Genomic DNA, 24,395 nt, shown 5'->3' with positions numbered 1-24,395 from the left:
AATGAGGAGATTCGGTGGCAAAGCCAATGTAACCACACATATTTCAACAGTCCCTAAGGATTCCACCATATTAAAGCACAAAACTACAGTAGCCAGGCTTCCATCTTAACAGGGATATGCAAAAGATAAAGTCAACTGCTGCCATGTCTTTGTTTTTTGGATAAGTTTTTTGAGACAGGGTCTTAGTCTGTTGTCCAGGCTAGAATGCATTGGTGTGATCACAGCTCACTGCAGCCTCAAACTCCTGGGCTCGAATGAGCCTCCCAAGTAGCTGGGACTACAGGTGTGTGCCACCATGACCAGCTAATTTTTTTTTTTTTTTTTTTTTTGGTAAAGACAGGGATCTCATTGTGTTGCCCAGGCTGGTCTCAAACAATCTTCCTGCCCTGGCCTCCCACAGTGCTGGGATTAAACCACCATGCCCAGTCCTTGCCTTTGTCCTCAACGCTAGATACCAACAGCAAATACAAATACAGAACAAGTGCCATTTACAATTAGGGGTATCCAACTAATTCAACAAATGAGTGGCTACCCTGTGCTATGCTAGGCGATGAAAAAAATACAGGAAGAAGTGGGCAGGCTGAGATGAATGCACCTTGAAAAACAGAAGAGATTTAAATAGGCAGAATAACAAAGGAGGCCTGAGCAAAAGCTAAGCAGCAGAAGAGAGTAAGAAAATGAAGACTAGTTTCATAAATTTTTTTTTTCTTTGAAACAGAGTTTTGCTCTTGTCACCCAGGCCGAAGCACAATGGCATGATATCGGCTCACCGCAACCTCAGCCTCCCGGGTTGAAGTGATTCTCCTGCCTCAGCCTCCCGAGTAGCTGGGATTACAGGTGCCCATCACCACGCCCAACTAATTTTTGTATTTTTAGTAGAGACGGGGTTTCACCATGTTGGCCAGGCTGGTCTCGAACTCCTGACCTCAGGTGATCCACCCACCTTGGCCTCCCAAAGTGCTGGGATTACAGGCGTGAGCCACCGCACCCAGCCTGACAAATGTTTTAAATAACCATTACAACCTGAGACAAAAAAACAACTTTACTTGAAATTAGCAGCTTTCTTCTCTCTGCTTCTTCATGCAAATTCCCAATAATGTATAGGGATCAAACTCACCGAAACAACACAGTCAACTACAGGCTTCTTAAGAACACTTTCGGCTGTCTCCTTCAGTTTGGACAAAAGCATGGCAGTCACTTGCTCAGTGGTAAAATTTCGCTCTTCCTCCATATATGTCACCTGCAAGAAAACAACAAAGGGGCCTAGACTTATTATATTTCTTTCTTCATGTCCTAGTCCTAAAAGCTAAAATGAACAATGCTTCCCATTATCAATGCAACATTATCTCAAGAGGGGATTGAAAAAAAAAAAAGCTAGTTTTCGAAGTAATACCTTGAAGGTCACTTTTAGCTTCTTTTTTTTTTATTATTATTATTTTGGAGGCAGGGTCTCTCTCTCTGTCATTCTCTCTCTCTGGAGCGCCGTGGCATGATCACAGCTCACTGGAGACTTAACCTCCTGGGTTTAAGCAATCCTCCTGCCTCAGCCTCCCAAGTAGCGGGGAGCAAAAGCACATGTCACCATACCTAGCTAATTTATTTTTTTCTTGTAGAGACAGGGTTCTTGCTTTGTTGCCAATGCTGGTCTCAAAACTCCTGGCTTCAAGCAATCCTCCTGCCTCGGCCTCCCAAAGTGCTGGGATTACAGGCATGAGCCACCACGCATAGCCTATTTTAGCTTTCAACCAAACACGATACTTGGAGATGAAGGACCACAGTGTAAAACAACAAATCTTAAGACAAGTTCCTTTGCAAAGACAAATCAGTGTAGCTCACCATGACCCACACTGTCCCTCCATAAAGAGGCTGCTGGTAGAAACTATTTTACTATCTGACATACTATGTGTATTTTAATGTGTTTACTGTTTATTATCCATCTCCACAATTAGGATTCAATCTAATATGAGGACATGCATTTGTCTGATTGTTCACTGCCATAGCTCCAGCACCTAGAACAGGACCTGGCACAATAAATACTGGTTGAATTAAATAATAAAAGATGGGCTAGGTGCAGTGGCTCACACCTGTAGTCCCAGCATTTTGGGAGGCTGAGGCGGGCAAATCACTTGAGGTTAGGAGTTCAAGACCAGCGTGACCAAAATGGTGAAACCCCATCTCTACTAAAAACACAAAAAATTAGCTGGGCATGATGGTCCATGCCTGTAATCCCAGCTACTAGGGAGACTGAAGCATGAGAATTGCTTGAACCCAGGAGGCAGAGGTTGCAGTAAACCTACATTGTGCCACTGCACTCCAGCCTAGGCGACACAGTGATATTGTCTCAAAAAAAAAAAAAAAATTAAAATAAGTAACAATAATGAATGAACAAAGCTTCAAGATAAAGCCCTATTCCAGATAAAAAGTCTGCAAATGTGGTAACAGTTACGAATTTTAAATATTGAAAGACTGCCTAAAACAATCCCAACCCATCCGACATGCCCATATTCCCAAATTACAATCCAGAATAGAACATGTTGCTCTCTTCTTTTAGCTGCTGCCCTAACTCAGCTTGCGTGCCACCTTCTGACTCCCCAGCCCAACCACCATTTATTATGGTTTAGAACTGAACAGTTCTTACTTTATTGCATGATAAAGATGGGGAAATATCCCTCCTGGTGCCCTTTCTAAATTATCTCTTTCTTCCCTGCTATTTGCCTAATTCTGAGGTCAATTCCACCACTTTTAGACTTGCATCTACTTGTTTCCCAAATCTTCTTCCTAGTCTTTTTCTCCTTTGCTTCTTGCAATGCTTATGAATAAATCTGCCAATACCTATCCTATTTATTTCTTATTTCTAATAAGTATTGCACATTTCTTCACCTCCCTTTTTAACCCCTTTCTCTCTCCTGTGTTTCAGCTTCATCTTTTACTATCCCATTCAAACTGTCCTTAATTACCACAGATATTTTAAGAAAACCCAGTCATCATTAATTTTCAGAATTTTTCACTTCTAAATACAACTAAATTATCAGCTACACTGCAACAGCAGACTACCTTTTTCTCATGGTTCTTAACATCTCTTGGCTTTCCAGCCTGTTCTCCTGATTCTTGGCCTCCAAAACCAAATCTCTCCGTAAACTCACCTGCCTGGAAAGCCAATCACGCCCCCACCCCACCTCATAGATTCCTCTTACTACCTCTGAGTGCAAGAAAGGCAAATGTGTCCACCCCATCCATCTCCCAGCCTCTTACCCTTTTTCTGTGATCAGTTCACTGCATACTTCACAGAGACTCCACTAGATGTACCAGAGATAAAGACCAAACTCACTTTTCCCCAAAAGAATATCTTTTTCTAAATTAAATCCTATCTCCAAGAGTATGTCCATCTATCTGCTAGTGACTTAAAACTGTGATTCCTACCAGGCGCGGTGGCTCACGCCTGTAATCCCAGCACTTTGGGAGGCTGAGGCAGGCGAATAACAAGGTCAGGAGTTCGAGACCAACCTGGCCAACACAGTGAAACCCCGTCTCTACTAAAGATGCAAAAAACTACCCAGGCGTGGTGGCACGTGCCTGTAATCCCAGCTACTTGGTAGGCTGAGGCAAGAGAATCGCTTGAACCCAGGAGGCAGAGGTGGCAGTGAGCCAAGATCACACCATTGCCCGCCAGCCTGGGTGACAGGGCGAGAGTCCATCTCAAAAAAAAAAAAAAAAAAAAAAACTGTGATTCCCTTGCCTGCTCTTCCAGAAGTCATTCCCTAAAATCATGCTAAAAAGCCCACTGCATCAGTGAGCAAAACAAGCAGCAATGCAGTATTAACTTCAAACCATCACTACCCAGGCCTCCAACCCATATTAAGAGCACCACTCACGGCTCCCAACCAACATCCAGATCATTTAAAAAATGTCAAATAGTCTTTACTAGAAAAAAGCTTTCCCTAAGCATCTGTAAGCATTTTCATTACAATCTGACATCAGAAAAGTACAGATAGATATTGAACTGATAAAATATAATAATGCATTTTAATTAAAAGGCATTAACCTGACAACCTTACCTTTATACCTGTTAATCCTGTAGGCAACTGCACAATATCATATGCAAGGTTAGATTTTTCTGCCTCCACAAATGGATCAGAGAATGCTCGGCCATGGAATCTTTTAAATCCTTGGACTGTGTTCTTTGCATTAGAAATTACCTAAGAGAAAGAATATCAAAGAGTGGAAAGACTACTACTAATTTTTTTTTTTATTTCAACACCCTCAGATTAAATTAGCAACATTTTAACTTTATATAGAGTCTCCTTCTTGGTTTTGGTTTCTTCAGACCCTAAACTTTTCTAAATGGTGCCCACTAGCATGCGAAGTGAGGGAGGAGGGATTTGCATGGGTCTCAGAGTGGCAGGGCTAAAAATAGAGCCCTGCTCTTCCTATATCCCATGAAGTCAGGTCATTATACTTGCATAAGTATTTTCTGTTCTTAAACTTCTAATAAACATTTACATAAAATAACTTTTAGCCTTTAAAAATTGCCCATAGTTTATGGTTGAAAGTTTCCAGGAACCAACTCAGCAATACATAAATTGATTTAGAAATTCTAGTTAAGGCCGGGTGTCATGGCTCACGCCTGTAATCCCAGCACTTTGAAAGAAGCCAGGGCATTTGAGGTCAGGAGTTCGAGACCAGCCTGACCAACATGGTGAAACGCTGTCTCTACTAAAAATACAAAAAATTAGCCAGGCATGGTGGTGCGCACCTGTAACCCCAGCTACTCAGGAGGCTGAGGCATGAGAATCATTTGAACCTGGGAGGTGAAGGTTGCACTGATAGGGCCGCTGCACTCTCAAAAAAAAAAAGAAAGAAAGAAAAAAGAAAAGAAAAAAATTCCAGTGAAACAAATTTCTCATAAAGGGGAAAAAAAATCATACTAAGTACACAAAAATGAACACAAACGGATATTGGGAGAGTATTATTTGTAGTAGCAGACGCCTAGCAACAGCCTAAATGGTTAATAACAGGGAAATGCTTAAATAAATTATGGGCTATTCATACAATGAAATATCAACAGGTAAAATTTTCAGAAGGTGGTAAAACAAATGTCTATATGATTTTTGGATAATGGTTGCACAGGTGACTTAAACTTTTTTATCTATGTTTTCTAATTCCTCTAGAATAAACTATCACAATTTATGAGGGGAAAATGCTGACAGAAATATTCAAAAAATTCCAGAATGACCTTCTGCTTAAGATTTACAGGCTGCAAACACATTCAAAAGCTAGCAGAAGGCAAGAAATAACTAAAATCAGAGCAGAACTGAAGGAAATAGAGACACAAAAAACCCTTCAAAAAAATCAATGAATCCAGGAGCTGGTTTTTTGAAAGGATCAACAAAATTGATAGACCGCTAGCAAGACTAATAAAGAAAAAAAGAGAGAAGAATCAAATAGACGCAATAAAAAATCATAAAGGGGATATCACCACCGATCCCACAGAAATACAAACTACCATCAGAGAATACTACAAACATCTCTACGCAAATAAACTAGAAAATCTAGAAGAAATGGATACATTCCTCGACACATACACTCTCCCAAGACTAAACCAGGAAGAAGTTGAATCTCTGAATAGACCAATAACAGGAGCTGAAATTGTGGCAATAATCAATAGTTTACCAACCAAAAAGAGTCCAGGACCAGATGGATTCACAGCCGAATTCTACCAGAGGTACAAGGAGGAACTGGTACCATTCCTTCTGAAACTATTCCAATCAATAGAAAAAGAGGGAATCCTCCCTAACTCAGTTTATGAGGCCAGCATCATTCTGATACCAAAGCCGGGCAGAGACACAACAAAAAAAGAGAATTTTAGACCAATATCCTTGATGAACATTGATGCAAAAATCCTCAATAAAATACTGGCAAACCGAATCCAGCAGCACATCAAAAAGCTTACCCACCATGATCAAGTGGGCTTCATCCCTGGGATGCAAGGCTGGTTCAATATACGCAAATCAATAAATGTAATCCAGCATATAAACAGAGCCAAAGACAAAAACCACATGATTATCTCAATAGATGCAGAAAAAGCCTTTGACAAAATTCAACAACCCTTCATGCTAAAAACTCTCAATAAATTAGGTACTGATGGGACGTATTTCAAAATAATAAGAGCAATCTATGACAAACCCACAGCCAATATCATACTGAATGGGCAAAAACTGGAAGCATTCCCTTTGAAAACTGGCACAAGACAGGGATGCCCTCTCTCACCACTCCTATTCAACATAGTGTTGGAAGTTCTGGCCAAGGCAATCAGGCAGGAGAAGGAAATAAAGGGTATTCAATTAGGAAAAGAGGAAGTCAAATTGTCCCTGTTTGCAGACCACATGATTGTTTATCTAGAAAACCCCATTGTCTCAGCCCAAAATCTCCTTAAGCTGATAAGCAACTTCAGCAAAGTCTCAGGATACAAAATCAACGTACAAAAATCACAAGCATTCTTATACACCAACAACAGACAAACAGAGCCAAATCATGAGTGAACTCCCATTCACAATGGCTTCAAAGAGAATAAAATACCTAGGAATCCAACTTACAAGGGATGTGAAGGACCTCTTCAAGGAGAACTACAAACCACTGCTCAAGGAAATAAAAGAGGATACAAACAAATGGAAGAACATTCCATGCTCATGGGTAGGAAGAATCAATATAGTGAAAATGGCCATACTGCCCAAGGTAATTTACAGATTCAATGCCATCCCCATCAAGCTACCAATGACTTTCTTCACAGAATTGGAAAAAACTACTTTCAAGTTCATATGGAACCAAAAAAGAGCCCGCATCGCCAAGTCAATCCTAAGCCAAAAGAACAAAGCTGGAGGCATCACACTACCTGACTTCAAACTATACTACAAGGCTACAGTAACCAAAACAGCATGGTACTGGTACCAAAACAGAGATATAGATCAATGGAACAGAACAGAGCCCTCAGAAATAACGCCGCATACCTACAACTATCTCATCTTTGACAAACCTGAGAAAAACAAGCAATGGGGAAAGGATTCCCTATTTAATAAATGGTGCTGGGAAAACTGGCTAGCCATATGTAGAAAGCTGAAACTGGATCCCTTCCTTACACCTTATACAAAAATCAATTCAAGATGGATTAAAGATTTAAACGTTAGACCTAAAACCATAAAAACCCTAGAAGAAAACCTAGGCATTACCATTCAGGACATAGGCGTGGGCAAGGACTTCATGTCCAAAACACCAAAAGCAATGGCAACAAAAGCCAAAATTGACAAATGGGATCTAATTAAACTAAAGAGCTTCTGCACATCAAAAGAAACTACCATCAGAGTGAACAGGCAACCTACAACATGGGAGAAAATTTTCGCAACCTACTCATCTGACAAAGGGCTAATATCCAGAGTCTACAATGACCTCAAACAAATTTACAAGAAAAAAACAAACAACCCCATCAAAAAGTGGGCGAAGGACATGAACAGACACTTCTCAAAAGAAGACATTTATGCAGCCAAAAAACACTTGAAAAAATGCTCATCATCACTGGCCATCAGAGAAATGCAAATCAAAACCACTATGAGATATCATCTCACACCAGTTAGAATGGCAATCATTAAAAAGTCAGGAAACAACAGGTGCTGGAGAGGATGTGGAGAAATAAGAACACTTTTACACTGTTGGTGGGACTGTAAACTAGTTCAACCATTGTGGAAGTCAGTGTGGCGATTCCTCAGGGATCTAGAACTAGAAATACCATTTGACCCAGCCATCCCATTACTGGGTATATACCCAAAGGACTACAAATCATGCTGCTATAAAGACACATGCACATGTATGTTTATTGCGGCATTATTCACAATAGCAAAGACTTGGAACCAACCCAAATGTCCAACAATGATAGACTGGATTAAGAAAATGTGGCACATATACACCATGGAATACTATGCAGCCATAAAAAATGATGAGTTCATGTCCTTTGTAGGGACATGGATGAAATTGGAAACCATCATTCTCAGTAAACTATCGCAAGAACAGAGGACCAAACACCGCATATTCTCACTCATAGGTGGGAATTGAACAATGAGATCACATGGACACAGGAAGGGGAACATCACACTCTGGGGACTGTGGTGGGGTGGGGGGAGGGGGGAGGGATAGCATCGGGAGATATACCTAATGCTAGATGACGAGTTAGTGGGTGCAGCGCACCAGCATGGCACATGTATACATATGTAACTAACCTGCACAATGTACACATGTACCCTAAAACTTAAAGTATAATAATAATTAAAAAAAAAAAAGGAAGAATAATTGGAAAAAAAAAAAAAGATTTACAGGCTGCTCCTCCCAATGCAGGAGATGTAGTAAGCTCCTGTATCAACTAGATGAAAGGGAACACAAAGAAGTCCTTTTATGAAACAGATGAGGCCTCCCAAATCATGCCTTCCTCGAGCAAGCTGCCAAACAGAAACTCTGTAACACAATAACTGTATCAACCTAGAACTGGGCAGCCAGTTTAGTATAGTAACTGTTTCTCAATCATGAAAAGCAGGTTTAAAAAACAGGAGCGATTTGCTCAAATTTTAGAAGGAAGAGATTTCAAAATGGCCCAATATTTTCTACCTGCTGTCTCCTAAAAGATCTTGAACACTGTGAAAATGAACTATAAAACATCCAACTTAATTAAAAACCAATTGGCCAAGCACCACTTTTTTAGGCTAATAAATTTTAGGCCCTGCCCCATTCAAAAACAGATTCACCCTATAGGGTTGCTCCAGGCTGAACCATAAGAAGGTCAAACATGCAACTCCTTAATTTCACAGATATCTCAGACACTTAGAATAACAGAACTCTTGGGGTTCTGCTGCTCTGGTTATTCAGAAACCAGCAACTACGTCAGGTTCCTGGTTTACAGAGTAAACTAAAAGCAAGTCCTTTAATGTATTTCTAGAGGTATGCTTTCCTTCCCTGAGAAACTTGTTTAACAAGATCAACACTTACCTTATGTATGAGTAAGATGAAAGGCCCAACAAGACAGACTTAAGGAGCATGTAAAATATCAAGGAACAAGCAAGCCTTGCTTAACAAGATCTGGACAAAATACACCCTTGCAGTTTGCATTAAACAGATTATACTGCTAATGCTATTTTAAGGCCCGGTGCTTCTCACTGAAGCAGTGGTTCCTGGGTATCTGCAGGGGACTGATTCCAGGGCACCCCTTGAATTAGACCAAAATCCACAGATGCTCAAGTCCCTTAGACAAAATGACATAGTATTGGCCTATAACCTATGCACATCCTCCTGTATACTTGAAGTTGTCTCTAGATTACTTATAACACCTAATACAATGTAAATGCTATGTAAGTAGTTGTTACACTGGATTGTTTTTATTTGTATTTTTTATTGTTCCAGTGTTGTACTTTTTCCCAAAAATATTTTTGATCCACAGTTGTTTGAATCTACAGATGCAGAACCCATGGAATTCTGAGGGCTGACTGTACATGGGAACAGAGAAGAGGTCTGTTATCTGCCAGTTGTATTCCCAGGGCCTACCAGTGTTAGGCACATAATGGGCATTCAACTACTTGCTGAACACATGGATGAAGAGAAGAAATAAGTCATTTTAGGAAAAAAAATGAAACTTTACCTGGCTTTTAGCTGCTGCTCCAATTGAACGATTCTTAGGACCAAAAGAAATGCAAGCCCTAGAAGACAAAAAAAAACTTAAGAATTAAATCTTACTACAATAATAAATCCAAAAGCATAGCAGGCAAGATCTGAGTGTCAGCTAAAATGCCATATATTTTAATGGTACAAATCTATGATTTTGACCTTTCTATTGAGTAAATCTGTCCATGGAACAGGTTGCCTCTTACAACTGAGTCCTGTCATTTACATGCTGGAGCACAGATCTGATGTGATAACTACCTGTCTAGAATACTAGAGAGGTGGGCTAGACAGTCTCTACCATCCTCTAATTATTTTTCAAGTCTCCTGTTCAAAATCCCAGTATAAAATAATGTACCCTCACATCAATGTATCAATTAACATTTTTAAGACAGCTCACAACTTCACCAAGAATATAGTCTACAAACCCTGAAAACAACTCTCGCCCTATTAAATAAGTAAAAAAGTAATTTTTCTACAACTAGTTTCCAGGCACTCAATTTTTTTTTTTTTTTTTCAAGAGTCTCACTCTGTTGCCTAGGCAGGACTGCAGTGGCCCCATCTCAGCTCACTGCAACCTCCGCTTCCCAGGTTCAAGTGATTTTCATGCCTCAGCCTCCCAAGTAGCTGGGATTACAGGCATGCACCATCACGCCCAGCTAATTTTTGTATTTTTAGTAGAGATGGAGTTTCACCATGTTGGTCAGGCTGGTCTCGAACTCCTGACCTCAGATGATTCACCCACCTTGGACTCCCAAAATGCTGACATTATAGGCGTGAGCCACCGCACCTGGCCAGGACTCAGAATTTCTGACAAGGAACTTTAACCCCACTTCTGAACATTCTTCTAAATCACCAATTCATACACAATCTCCTGATTTAATCCATTTACTGCTTCTTTTAGAAAGGCGAAACTGAAACCTGCTTGAAGGTTAAATAAAAACTCTGTGCTTATGCTTAAAAAGTGCAGTGGCTCACGCCTGTAATCCCAGCACTTTGGCGGGCTGAGGCAGGCGGATCACCTGAGGTCAGGAGTTCGAGACCAGCCAGGCCAACATGGTGAAACCCTGTCCCTACTAAAAATACAAAAAGTAGCTGGGCGTGGTGGCATGTGCCTGTAATCCCACCTACTCAAGAGGCTGAGGCAGGAGAATTGCTTGAACCAAGGAGTCGGAGGTTGCAGTGAGCCGAGATTGTGCCACTGCACTCCAGCCTGGCAACAGAGCAAGACCCTATCTCAAAAACAAAACAAACAAAAAAGGGCATTAATAAGTATAAGTAAATTTTGGCCGAGCATGGTGGCTCATGCCTGTAATTCCAGCACTTTGGGGGGCCGAGGCGGGCATATCACCTGAGGTCTGGAGTTCGAGACCAGCCACGCCCACATGATGAAAACCCGTCTCTACTAAAAATACAAAAAAATTAGCTGGGCATGGTGGCGGGCGCCTATAATCCCAGCTACTCGGGAGGCTGAGGCAGGAGAATCACTTGAACCTGGGAGACGGAGGTTGCAGTGAGCCAAGGTCGCGCCACTGCACTCCAGCCTGGGCAACAACAGCGAGACTCCGTCTCAAAAACAAAAAAAAAAAAAGAGTAAATTTGGCTGGGCGCAGTGGCTCAAGCCTGTAATCCCAACATTTTGGGAGGCCAAAGCAAGTGGATCATTTGAGTACACGAATTCAAGACCAGCCTGGGCAGCATGGCGAAACCCTGTCTCTATAAAAAAAAAAAAAAAGTACAAAAAAATTAGCTGGGCATGGTGGTGAGCACCTGTAATCCCAGCTATGGGGCAGTCACGGGGTGGGGGTGGCTGAGGCAGAAGGATCACCTGAACCCAGGAGCCTGAGGCTGCAGTAAGCTGTGATCATGCTATTGCACTCCAGCCTGGGGAAGAGAGCAAGCGAGACCCTGCCTTAAAAAAAAAAAAAAAAAAAAGATAGTAAATAAATTTATCCAGGGTCATGCAACCTGAAAGCAATGAAGTCAGGACTCTAGGTGATGTCTGAAGCTTTGACTCTCATCCTCCCTGAACTCCTAATTCTTCCAAGTCAACAGAGTAAATAAGAGCTCTGGAACCATACTGCCTTGGTCCAAATCTGACTAAATTAGATGAACTACTGATTTGGTAGAAACATAAACTTAAGAGCCCTGTGGAAACTGGCAGAATGCTGGGCCTCCCTGGGGTTCAGTGGTCCTTCACAACCAATGGCTAAGAACCCCTGTAAGCCAATCTCCCAGGGCAGCCACAGGAAGCCATGACTTCTATTAAATGACAGGAAGAACAAACATGGTACACCCTAGGACCTCATCAGAATTCCTCCAAATCCTAAGCTTTGGGGCCTAGAAAGTGCTGGGAGTAGCCCCTCAAAAGCAAAGGTGTCAAGCTCAGCCTTTCTGCAACTATTCCACCAATCACTAAAACAAATAAAATCTCTGTTTTAGACACTAGATGCAAATAAATAAAAAAAAAATCCTCACTACCACGTAAATGTCTCTCCTCTCAAAGCCCATATTACCCTTTAGGAAATTGCCCAAGGCAATCTTACCCACTTCCTCCACCTCAAAAAGGCTGCCTAGCATAAGCCTAATAATTGGCACACCTCCATCTTTCTAAATACCACCAGATCTAAATTTCTAAGGTATATCCCAACCATGACCCCAATCACAACATAACTAAAAGGCAATGTTACTCATCTTCCATTGTTTCCTGCAGCCCTTTTTCAAACCTTTATCTCCTCAAAACAATTACAATTCCCAACTTTCCTGCAAATCCTGCTGAAGGGTTAATTTCCTATTCTACGTCAGTAACTCTGAAACTGTCTTGCTTCTAATTACCTTCTAAAGAAAACCAACTACCAACAAATAAAATCTATATTCCTTAATATGGAACCTAAGGCCTCTCCCAACCCAATCCCATTTTCCAGCTGTATTTCATCCACACAATCAACACAAGTTGAATAAAGTATCCCAATCTTCCTGCTTTGCTTATGTCACTTTTGACGTCTGAAATGCCCAGTACCTTCACGCATTCTCTAGAAATTCCACCTATTTTGTCTGTAAAGCCTTCTCAACCCACCCCAACCCCCAAATAAAAAGTAATCGTTTACCGGGCACAGTGGCTCACGTCTGTAATCCCAGCACTTAGGGAGGCCAAGGCAGGCAGATCACCTGAGGTCAGGAGTTCAAGATCAGCCTGGCCAACATGGCGAAACTCTGTCTCTACTAAAAATACAAAACAAAAAAACAAAAAAATTAGCCAGGCGTGGTGGCACACACCTGTAGTCCCAGCTACTCGGGAGGCTGAGGCACCAGAATCGCTTGAACCCAGGATGTGGAGGTTGTAGTGAGCCAAGATCATGCCACTGCACTCCAGCCTGGGCAAGAGAGCAAGACTCAGTCGGGTGGGGGGGAGGGGTGGTAATCCTTTTTACCTCTTAAAACTGATTGGACTTGGTTTAATTTCTACTTAACACCAACCACAAACCGAATTACATTATCAATACTAACACATTTATTTCCCTTGCTAAAACAATGTTTTATAAGCCGTAAGTCACAACGCATGCGTGGGTCTAAAATCAATCAGGGGTTGGAAGAAGTCATGAACAGCAACTTAAATAGAAAACACGGCCGGGCGCGGTGGCTCACACCTGTAATCCCAGCACTTTGGGAGGCCAAGGTGGGTGGATCACGAGGTCAAGAAATCGAGACCATCCTGGCTAACACAGTGAAACCCCATCTCTACTAAAAATACAAAAAATTAGCCAGGCATGGTGGCGGGCGCCTGTAGTCCCAGCTACTTAGGAGGCTGAGGCAGGAGAATGGCGTGAACCCAGGAGGTGGAGCTTGCAGTGAGGAGAGATCACGTCACTGCACTCCAGCCTGGGTGACAGGGCAAGACTCCGTCTCAAAAAAAAAAAAAGAAAAGAAAACACATGTATGCATTGCATGTGAAAGTATTGTTTGTTTAATGAAGCTTTTCAGTTGTGTGTGTGTACGTACCAAGTCTTAATGAAAAATGTAAAATCTGAGGTCTTCCGTTACAGATACATGCTGTCTAATGAAGTAGCCACTAGCCACATGTGGCTATTTAAATTTAAATTATTTAAAATTAAATAAAATTTAAAACTCAGTTCTTGCAGTCAAGGTTGCAGTGAGCTAAAATCATGCCACTACACTCCAGCCTGAGTGACAGAGTGAGACCTTGTCTCAAAAAAAAAAAAAAAAAAAAAAGTCCTGTTTCACCTACTGGATTTGAAATCTAGTCAGCTACCTTTAAAATTATCTATTGATGTGGGATTAAAAAAAAAAGTCCTACTTCCATTAAAAAACGACAACTGAAAACAGAATATGATCAATTTGCTGAATTGGGTCAGTATGTAAAACAGCACCAGGCGCGCTGGCTCAGGCCTGTAATCCCAACACTTTGAGAGGCCAAGGTGGGCAGATCATCTGAGGTCAGGAGTTTGAGACCAGCCTGGACAACATGGTGAAACCCGTCTCTACTAAAAATACAAAAATTAGCCAGGCATGGTGGCGCGCGCCTGTAATCCCAGCTACTCAGGGGGCTGAGGCAGAAGAATCACTTGAACCCGGGAGGCAGAGATTGCAGTGAGCCGAGATTGCACCACTGCATTCCAGCCTGGGCGACAGGGCGAACTCCGTCGCAAAAAAAAAAGTGTATCAGCACAAATTGAAGGATTTTGAAAACTAAAGGCTTACATAAAGAAACCTAATATTTAAATGATATGAAATACTCAAAAAGATTAACTTGAATATTAGCGCTAGCACTAGAACATAGGTCAATGCTTCTTGGTACAAGTTTACTGTAGAAAATTAGAAAACAGACAAGTATGAAGAAAAAAATAAAAATTATATATACTTCCACAACCCTCCCCCCACCACAGAGGGCCACTATTAACATTTAGGTAAATACTCCTATGTAATCCTAATAAATCTAGTAAGTCCTTAAAAAAAAAAAAGTAAAACTGATATACCACAATCAGTTTGCTTCTCCTCAACAAATGCTCTGAAAAGTCTTCAATGCTGAATTATTGAGGATTTTGACATGGAATAAGCAAGACAAGAATATTTAAAGGAAATATATCTACTACTTTCCAGTCAACAAGAACTTTCAAATCTTGCATAGTCTACATCCCTGATCCCTATCCATGGCAGGAATCCTCTCTCATCCAAGCAGGTCAAGCTCCCTTGTTTCATAGTTCTCATTACAGAGCCTTCTGGTGCCAGGTGGTGTGCTAAGCATCCTACATTTGATAATCCTATATTCTCTGAGAAATGGGATTAGTATACAGGAAGAGCTGATTCAAGTCAAGTCAATGTGCCCAGAAACGTATTAGAGTCTATGATTCAAAATTAGGACCATCAGACTCCAAACCCCACGTATACACACATTTTGGATTTTTTTTCTGGTTTTGAGACAGGGTCTCTCACTCTGTCACCCAGACTGGAATGCAGTGGCTCGATATCTGCTCACTGCAACCTCCGCCTCCCAGGCTCAAGCAATCCTCCTACCTCAGCCTCCCAAGAAGCTGGGACTATAGGTGTGTACCACCATGCCTAGCTAATTTTTTTTTTTTTTTTTTGAGATGAAGTCTCACTCTTGTCACCCAGGCTGGATGCAATGGCATAATCTCGGCTCACTGCAACCTCTGCCTCCAGGGTTCAAGTGATTCTCCTGCCTCAGCCTCCCAAGTAGCTGGGATTACAGGAACCTGCCACCACATCCAGCTAATTTTTTTATTTTTAGTAGAGACAGGGTTTCCCCATCTTGGCCAGGCTGGTCTCAAACTCCTGACCTCAGGCGATCTGCCCGCCTTGGCCTCCCCAAGTGCTGGGATTACAGACATGAGCCACCACACCCAGCCTCTTTTATTATTCTATTATTATTACTATTTTTGAGACGGAGTCTCACTCTGTCACCCAGGCTGGAGTGCAGTGGCACCATCGCGGCTCACTGCAACCTCTGCCTCCTGGATTCAAGCAATTCTCCTGCCTCAGCCTCCTGAGGAGCTGGGATTACAGGCACGTGCCACCACACCCAGCTAATTTTTGTATCTTTAGTAGAGGCAGGGTTTCAGCATACTGGCCAGGCTGGTCTCAAACTCCTGGCCTCAGGGGATCCACCCACCTCGGCCTCCGAAAGTGCTGGGATTACAGGCGTGAGCCACCACACCCGGCCAATTTTTGTACTTTTTGTAGAGATGGGGTTTTGCCATGTTGTCCAGGCTGGTCCCAAACTCCGGAGCTCAAGTGATCCCCCCACCTCGGCCTCCCAAAGTGCTGGGATTACAGATGTAAACCACCACACCCGGCCCTATTTTGTTTTGGTTTTGTTTTTGGGGTTTTGAGATGGAGTTTCACTCCTGTTGGCCAGGCTGGAGTGCAATGGCATGACCTCAGCTCACTGCAACCTCCACCTCCGGAATTCAAGCAATTCTCATGCCTCAGCCTCATCCTCAGCTGGGATTACAGGCATGCACCACCACACCCAGCTAATTTTGTATTTTTTAGCAGAGACAAGGTTTCACCGGGTTAGCCAGGCTGGTCTCAAACTCCTGACTTCAGGCGACCCGCCCACCTCAGCCTCTTCAAGTGCTGAGATTACAGGCATGAGCCACCGTGCCCAGCCCCGTTATGTTTTTTAAGAGATGGTTCTCACTCTGTCGCCCAGGCTTGGAGTGTAGTACTCAATCACAGCTCACTGCAGCCTTGATCACTGACCTCAAGTGATCCTCCCACCTCAGTTTCCCAAGTAACTGGCATGCCACCACAGCCTGCTGTTTTAAATTTTTTATAGAGACAGAGTCTCGCTATATTGCCCAGGCTGCTCTCACACTCCTAACTTCAAGCAATCCTCCTGCCTCGGCCTCCCAAAGTGCTGGCATAATAGGCATGAGCCACCACAGCCAGCCTTAATTCATTCCTACTTCTATCCTTCACTCAAACTATCTGAATCCTTTATTCCATGTATTATCTAATCCTATTTGTTCAAGTCTCACTCCAGCCTTTCCTCATCAGTTTAGCCTCCACTGCTTACATCTCCTTTGAACATGGTATTTTAGGTCTGTATCACACAGCCTTGTCCATAATTGGACTCATTCTATTTACTGCTGCTTATGTTATTCATATTTTAACCACATTGATTACAACTAGACAGCAGGAATCTCTATCTTACACTTCCTCTATACTACACACAATGCCAAGTCAATGCTGCTTAATCCATAAGAAGTACTCACACATTTGCTGCTTGACTGACATTGCTTTTCCTCCATTCCAAATTGCAGGGAGTTGATTCAAATCAAGTTTAAGATCCCTCTGTTCTAATCTTTAAGTCCTAGAAATTACTTCCTTTTTCAGCCAGACAATATCACTGTTTTCCTTTTCTTAAAAGAGACTACTGACCGAATATTTATGCACATTCTGAGAGGATATTATGAACAGCTGCAATTGGCACAGGTCCTTTAAAAGGTATAGTTTCATTTTTATAAGTGTATGCATAGCTAGGTGTGGTGGCATGCACCTGTAGTCCCAGCTATTCGGGAGGCTGAGGCACCAGAACTGCTTGAGCCTGAGAGGCGGAGGTTGCAGTGAGCCAAGATTGCACCATTGCACTCCAGCCTGAGCAACAGAGTGGGACATTGTCTCAAAAAAAAAAAAAAAAAAAGGTACGCAGAACTACTCTCAGGATATTACAACAGCCATTGCTCTAATTCACTTTCTTCAACAATAGGAGAAAATGAGCTTTTCAGAGAAACTGCAATAATTAGACTATCACATACAACTGATAGGCAAAACTAGAATGGAAATAGAGACATTAATCAGAGTACTCTCTGGTTACTGCATTAGCCATGGACTAGAAAGTACCAAAAAGAGCTGATACCTAACAGACCAAACAACTCATACTTTTGAGATTTGCTGTTCCTAAAAACACAGCAAATTCCTCAGTAATTAACCTTTGCACTTTAAAAGTACACAGTTGTAGAACCCAAAAGGTAAACTTCCATAGATTTCATCTTACTGTTCTAATCTCATAAAAAAATTAATAAAAAATACAAAAAGTAATAGTATTATTAGCAAATATTTTGGCAGTATTTACTGAATCCCAGGCATTATTCTGAGCACTATGGCAAAAAAAAAAGGTATGTTATAGTTTTAACTCATTATAATTCTCATAATCTCCAATGAAGTAGAGAAATCACATCTGTTCCTACTGCAAATTAATCCGTTATATTTGTGTAAAGAATTCTGGCAATATTACTGAAACTTTAAGTATATACAGCATATCCCTTACCCTAGCAAATTCACCTCTGGAAATCTATACAACAAAAATAAAAGCATTAACATTATAACATAAATATGTAAGGCTACTTATTGAAGAACTATTTGTAACAGCAAAAAGTTAGAAATAACCTGTTTGAAGAAAACGTGTTAGAGCCATAATAAAGAATTTTACAGGCCAGGCGCGGTGGCTCACACCTGTATTCCCAGCACTTTGGGAGGTCAAGGCGGGCGGATCACTTGAGACCAAGAGTTCGAGACCATCCTGGCCAACATGGCGAAACCACGTCTATCTAAAAATACAAAAATTAGCCGCATGTACGCACATGACCGCAACAATGCACTCCAGCCTGGGTGACAGAGCCAGACTCCGTCTCAAAAAATAATCTTCCCACCGCACCTAGGTAAAAATCATTATTATTATTTACAAGGCTCTGCCTAATTCCTCAGATTCATCTCACAGCATTCTCTCAAGCAGCTGAAAGAGTCGTGGCTGCTCTTCAATGTATTAAGGATGCAGCTCTTCTTGCTCAGGTCTTTCCCACTTGCTGTTCCTTCTGCCTGGAACAACTCTTCCTCAAACCTACTGTGACTTCCAAGGTAAAATCCTACTCATCCTCAGGTCTCAGATGGTATTTCTTTCAAAGCACCTTCTACCCAACTTATTTTTGAGACAGTCTCGCTCTGTCACCCAGGTTGGAGTGCAGTGCATGATCTCGGCTCACTGCAACCTCCGCCTACCAGGTTCAAGCGATTCTTCTGCCTCAGCCTCCAGAGTAGCTGGGACCACAGGAGCCCGCCACCACACCCAGCTAATTTTTGTATTTTTAGTAGAGACAGGGCTCCACCATGTTGGCCAGGCTGGTTGCGAACTCCTGACCTCAAGCAATCCTCCTACCTCAGCCTCCCAGAGTGCTGGGATTACAGGCATGAGCTATCGTGCCAGGTCCTTCCATCCAATTTAAATTAGACCCGCTTATTCTATACTCTCACTGTATTCTGTACTTTTCCACCTTGCCCTTTACCACAGTTAGTAATTACTATATATTTTTGTTTAGTATTTGGTTTAATCCACCAGCCGACATGACCTTATTTGTTCACCACAGTACCTCCAGTGCTTAGAAAAATGGCTACCACATCAGAGGCACTCAACATCTGATAAAATGAAGGAAGCCTAAATTGGGTGGAAAATCAAGGGTCTCTTCTGGATGAGACTCCACTGGCTCCTCAAAAACCTAATCCAGATTGTTACACCCATATCTGAAACGAGGTACTTCCACCATCATAAACCCTCTAAGACTTGCATCTCATTTCCACTCTCATGTTAAAACAAACCCACAACATGCAGTCTTTTTGTACATATGAGCTCCAAATCCATTCCTCCATAACCGCTACCAAAAAAAAAAAAAAAAAAAAAAAATCAACCTTCCTGCTACCATTTTCTATTTATTTAGCCCAAGACTCCAAAACAGAGTAATCAAAGTGAATCAAAATCATACAGTTCAGAAATTACTTGAAATGTATGGCATGCCTGTAAGTTAATGAAAACTATGAAGGAAAATATAAAGAAAACATGTAAGGAAAATTATTTAAATGGAATTTTCTTATCACAATTCCGTGGTGTATGGGGTCATATATATCACAATGTCTTTGAGGCAAATTTTTTATCTGAAACAACTCAGTTTCAAATAGAATTCATGGCATAATTGTTGTAGCTATTGTCTTTCTAAAAGAAAAACAGGAGCATGTGATAATAATCTAAAAGAAAGGATAGGAACACTGTTCTTCCCAATACTTGGGATTCTCTTCCTGTGCGCCCTTTGGAGCTAAAGCGTGTTCAATCACAGGGCAGGAAAGGACCAAAACACTAAATACATTAACTCAGCGCTTTAGCCTTTTCAGTTCCTTAGGGGAGACATTTTATAGACCAAGAAAACACGGATACAAAGATATTCTCAAGTAAATACTAAAATGCTTAAAAACAAACTTTAATGCTTAAAAAAAAACTTCAGGGCACAATACACTTCCCTGGAGATGCCAAGTTAGACTACCCATTGTTAAAAAGTACAAATAGGGAAAATAAACTGCTAAAGGGCACATGGCTTTGGGGGAGTGATGAAAATGTTCTAAAATTGATTACAGTAATGGTTGCACTGTTTTGTGACTACACTAAAAACGATCACTTCAACTGGTTAAATTGTATAGTATATGAATTAAACCTTAATAAAGCTGTGCCAGGTGCGGTGGCTCACTCCTGTAACCCAGCACTTTGGAAGGCCGAGGCAGGCAGATCACTTGAGGTCAACAGTTCGAGCCCACCCTGGCCAACATGGTGAAACCCTGTCTCTACTAAAAAAGACAAAAATTAGCCAGGCGTGGTGGCGCACACCTGTAATCCCAGCTACTCGGGAGGCTGACGCAGGAGAATCGCTTGAACCCAGGAGGCGGAGACTGCAGTGAGCCGAGATTACGCCACTGCACTCCAGCGTAGGGAACAGAGTAAGACTCCTTTTCTCAAAAAAAAAAACACCTTATAGGGCTGTTAACAAGACTAAACTCAGCAAAGGGACAGCAAACTACAGTTTTGGCTTCTGGGATGAGTTTTCAGGGGAAGCACCTGGGTTAGGAGGTGGGGGGGGGTGGAAATTTGACAAGTGGAAAGGAAATGTGAGACTTCTGAACAGTCTAGTTTGGCTGAAACCTGCTGAAGAAATGTGACAAAAATTGAGGGTGAAAATAATGGACCTTAGAATTGAGCCCCTGGGGCCGGGCACCGTGACTCACGCCTGGAATCCTAGCACTTTGGGAGGCCGAGGCGGGAGGATCACTTGAGGTCAGGAGTTCGAGACTAGCCTGGGCAACTCGACAACACTCCGTCTCTACTAAAAATACAAAATTTAGCCGGGCATGGTAGCACGCGCCTGTAATCCCAGCTCCTCAGGAGACTGAGGCAGGAGAATCGCATGAACCCCATAGGCCGAGATTGCAATGAGCCGAGATCATGCCACTGCACTCCAGCCTGGGGCGACAGAGCGAGACTCCATCTCAATCAATCAGTAACAAGTGAGCCCCTGGGCAGGGCACGGTGGTTCATGCCTGTAATCCCAGTACTCCGGAAGGCCGAGGCTGGAGGACTGCTTGAGTCCAGGAGTTCGAGACCAGCCTGAGTGACAAAGTGAAACCCGATTTCTACTAAAAATAAATAAAATTAGCCAAGCATGGTGGCGCACGCCTGCAACGCCAGCTACTCAGGAGGCTGAGGTGGGAGAATCACCTGAGCCAGGAGCCAGGGAGGTCGAGGCTGCAGTGAACCAAGATCGCACCACTGCACTCCAGCCTGGGCAGCCAGAGTGAGACCCTGTCTGTCTCAAAAAAGAAAAAAAAAAAATAGACACCCTGAATGGCAAATAATACAGAACTTCTTACAAGATTTTGTCTAAGAACATGACAATGGATTAAAATGTATCTGCAAGTATTCAAAAGGCAGACTCTTTTACTGTAATCAGTGAAAGACCTGAGTGACTCACCATTTTTTAGAACTGTGTCTATGCTGGTCCCAAAACTTACTATGGGTTCTAGAAGTCAAGGTGGGCCCTTGAGCCACTAACAATTGTGGCCAACACACTGGTTAGAATGCATTATCGTTAAAGTGCAACCCTATTGAGGGGTTAACGCGCACAAAACAGACAGTGACCCAATATAGTACAATATCCCGAAATAATGTGGAAAACAAAAGCGATTGCAAAGTTATCATAAGAGCACCGATTTTATTAAATTCCTATCCGTGCCAACCCAATCTCAAGACCCCGAGTCCATCCGGAACCCGAGCCTGAGGCTGCTCCAGCTCGCTCTCTTCCGGGCGCTGCCCCGCCCCCACTCACGTGGGACGCTGACCGCTCCATGGTCTCGCGGCTGGCAAGCCCCGGAACCCGTTCGATTCAACTATTAAGCGCCTGCTGTGTGCAAAGTTCTGAGCTTTCTGTTGGACTCAAAAGACTCAGTATGACCTGGGCCTGGTCTCTGCCCTCCAGAAAAGAACCGCGATCCGTTTACATCCTAGGCCTGCAGTCCTTCCAGTTCCTACCCGTGCCCTCCGCTGGTCCGAGTACCGGCCAGAAGCCTTTCTTCGGCCGACGGGCCACCGGGGAAAGGGCCCTCGCGCTTAGCACACACCCACGCTCATGGTGGGCCACGGCCCCTAGTGTCCTAATAACTACTGGGGGTCCCTGACCCACCGGGACCTCGACTCGGAACGAAGGCGACTCCTCGGCCCGCGTTCCCCAAGCAGCGAGGGTCCCAGACTGGAACAAGCATTAGCTCCTAACCCCAGTGCACGCGGCCGGCCCGGCCCACACTTACGGCGTGCAGCGGTCGCTATACTCATTAGCGATAGTCTCGATGCCGCCGGCGCGGGCCACAGCGACGTAGCAGCTCTGGAAGCCCAGGTCTATGCCCACCACCGACATGGCGCCGGCTACTGCTCGGGCTCGGGCCCGGGTCCGGCCACCGAGACAGGACACGGACCCCCGGCGGGGCTAGCGAGTGGAAAGCAGGCCTCTTGGGCCAAGGCTACTGAGGGGCGTGCGGTATCCACGCGGGCGCCTAAGTCCTTCCAGTAGGGACTGCAACCGAGAGCGCTGCTCAGGCCGGCTCCGGCTCAGTGGCCGCAGAGGAGGCGCCGGTAGCGGGGGCGGAGAAGATCTCGAAAGATCTCGTTGCGACGAGAGCGGAGCCGCAGCACGAGAGCTACGAAAGAACGGAATGTTCTCGCGATATCCCGGCTCAGGCGCTTTTCCTCTTGAGGCCCCGCCCCCAGTACGTCTGAATACGTCACGTCCTGGCTCGAGAACCTGGGAAAGGACTGGGTGGCTGAAAGACGGCTGGAAAGCGCATTTGGCCGACCGAGCCTGCGCATGGAACCTGCGGCGCTGCACAGCTGCATAGAGATGTGGAGCACCTCCCTTTACCGTAGAAAGTAGGCGAGCCAGCTCGAGGCACTATACTGAGGAAGCGCTGCGGCCTACCTCCGCCGTTTTTCTTAACATCAAAGAAACTTCCGGTAGTGGGGTGTGTTGCATTCCACCGTGTCGGTGCCCCAGAATGAGACGCCAGCTGATCTGCAGATCCCGCAGGGTGCCTTCTGCTCTTCTAGGGGCAGGTTGGCCGGTAGGGGAGAAGGCCGCCATTGGAACGCGGCCTTTATGTCGGGTTCTCTCAAGAGTCTAAGATCGCACCCTCACCAGCGGAGGGAAGGAGCCCACTCCCAGCCACACCGCTTTGTTTCTTTCGCTTAGCCTTGTTGCGCCGTTCTCTAAGCCACTCATGTCCTTAGATCAGATTGAGGGGCCCGCAGGATTTAAGCCTTTAATCCACAGCACATTCCAAGCACCTACCCGGTGGTAGGCCCTAACAAGGAACACAGGCAAGTGACACGCTGCCTGGCCTGAAAGGTCCACTCAGACCTTTACATGAAGTTAATAAATGTTAAGCTTCAGGGCCCCTCGCTTGTATGGCCTCCTGGGAGAACAGATAGTTGCTGAGTTCTGGAGAGGGGAAGCCAGCTTGAGATTAGGAAGCAAATCTATGTAAGCATTTCTAATAAATTACCCAGAGAGATCTAAGGAGAATCTGAATCTCCAAGTCTCTGGTAATGTGTTGTGATTTGTCGTTTTAATTATTTGTTTTGTGTATTTTTAGGGCCCCCCAATGGTATATAAGTTTCACCTCTGCAAAACCTGGATCATCCCCATCATAAGGGTGGCTAAACAAGTAAAGGTGACCCCAGTACAGAATGGCAAGTGCTATATGCACAGAATGGTGGAGACTAGGACAACTTCCCAGAAAAGGAAAAGGCTGTGTTCAAGTTTGGAAAACTAGCAATAGAGACCATAGTTTAAGGACTAAAAAGAAATTCTCCGTTGCTGGAGGGTACATCATGAGTTGAAGGTCTCAAGGCTAGAGTACCTGCCCTTCAGCCATTTTAAAAGTGAATGAGCAAAGAAGAAATTACATTGCCCTGGTATGCCCTTCCCTTTAAATACCTGCATTTCCTGCCACCTCAGGAGGTACTTCACTCTATAGGAGCAACCCCAAACCCGGGTTGATTACCATTAAAACTTGCAAATGGCCACACTGTTCTCACATTTTGCCTAACTAAAACCTGTTTGTTCTTCAAAGACAAGTACCAGGTGCTACCTGTAAAAGGGTACTGGGAGTAAAAAGAGTGGAGGCAGCCAGGAACAGCCTTTGGAAAAACGAGAGCAGGGACATATTTGTACATTGTATACCCATGTTCATAGTAGCTTATTCACGGTAGCTAAAAGGAGGAAACAATCCACATGTCCATTGACAGATGAATGAGTTTTCTAAATTTAGTGTATACGCATAACAGTACATTATACAGCTTT

At 43.4% G+C, this 24,395-nt stretch overlaps 1 protein-coding gene across 1 annotated transcript in view; it reads right to left on the bottom strand.

Annotated features, from left to right (window-relative positions):
- HSPA4 (heat shock protein family A (Hsp70) member 4) overlaps window positions 1–23,643 on the bottom strand; it is a 56,481-nt gene extending 32,838 nt beyond the window's left edge. The window contains exons 1-4 of the mRNA XM_019027990.4: window positions 22,348–23,643; window positions 9,671–9,728; window positions 4,056–4,196; window positions 1,118–1,240 (exon numbers count right to left, since the gene is read on the bottom strand). Coding sequence (XP_018883535.2) covers window positions 1,118–1,240; window positions 4,056–4,196; window positions 9,671–9,728; window positions 22,348–22,454 — 429 coding nt within the window. The 5' untranslated portion in view covers window positions 22,455–23,643. The remainder of the gene's footprint in view (window positions 1–1,117; window positions 1,241–4,055; window positions 4,197–9,670; window positions 9,729–22,347) is intronic.
- Between the last annotated feature and the right edge of the window lie 752 nt (window positions 23,644–24,395).

The sequence above is a fragment of the Gorilla gorilla genome, chromosome 4 (genome assembly GCF_029281585.2).
Source record: "Gorilla gorilla gorilla isolate KB3781 chromosome 4, NHGRI_mGorGor1-v2.1_pri, whole genome shotgun sequence".
In the NCBI taxonomy this organism is placed as follows: Eukaryota; Metazoa; Chordata; class Mammalia; order Primates; family Hominidae; genus Gorilla; species Gorilla gorilla.
This window is presented reverse-complemented; position numbering and strand designations above follow the sequence as displayed.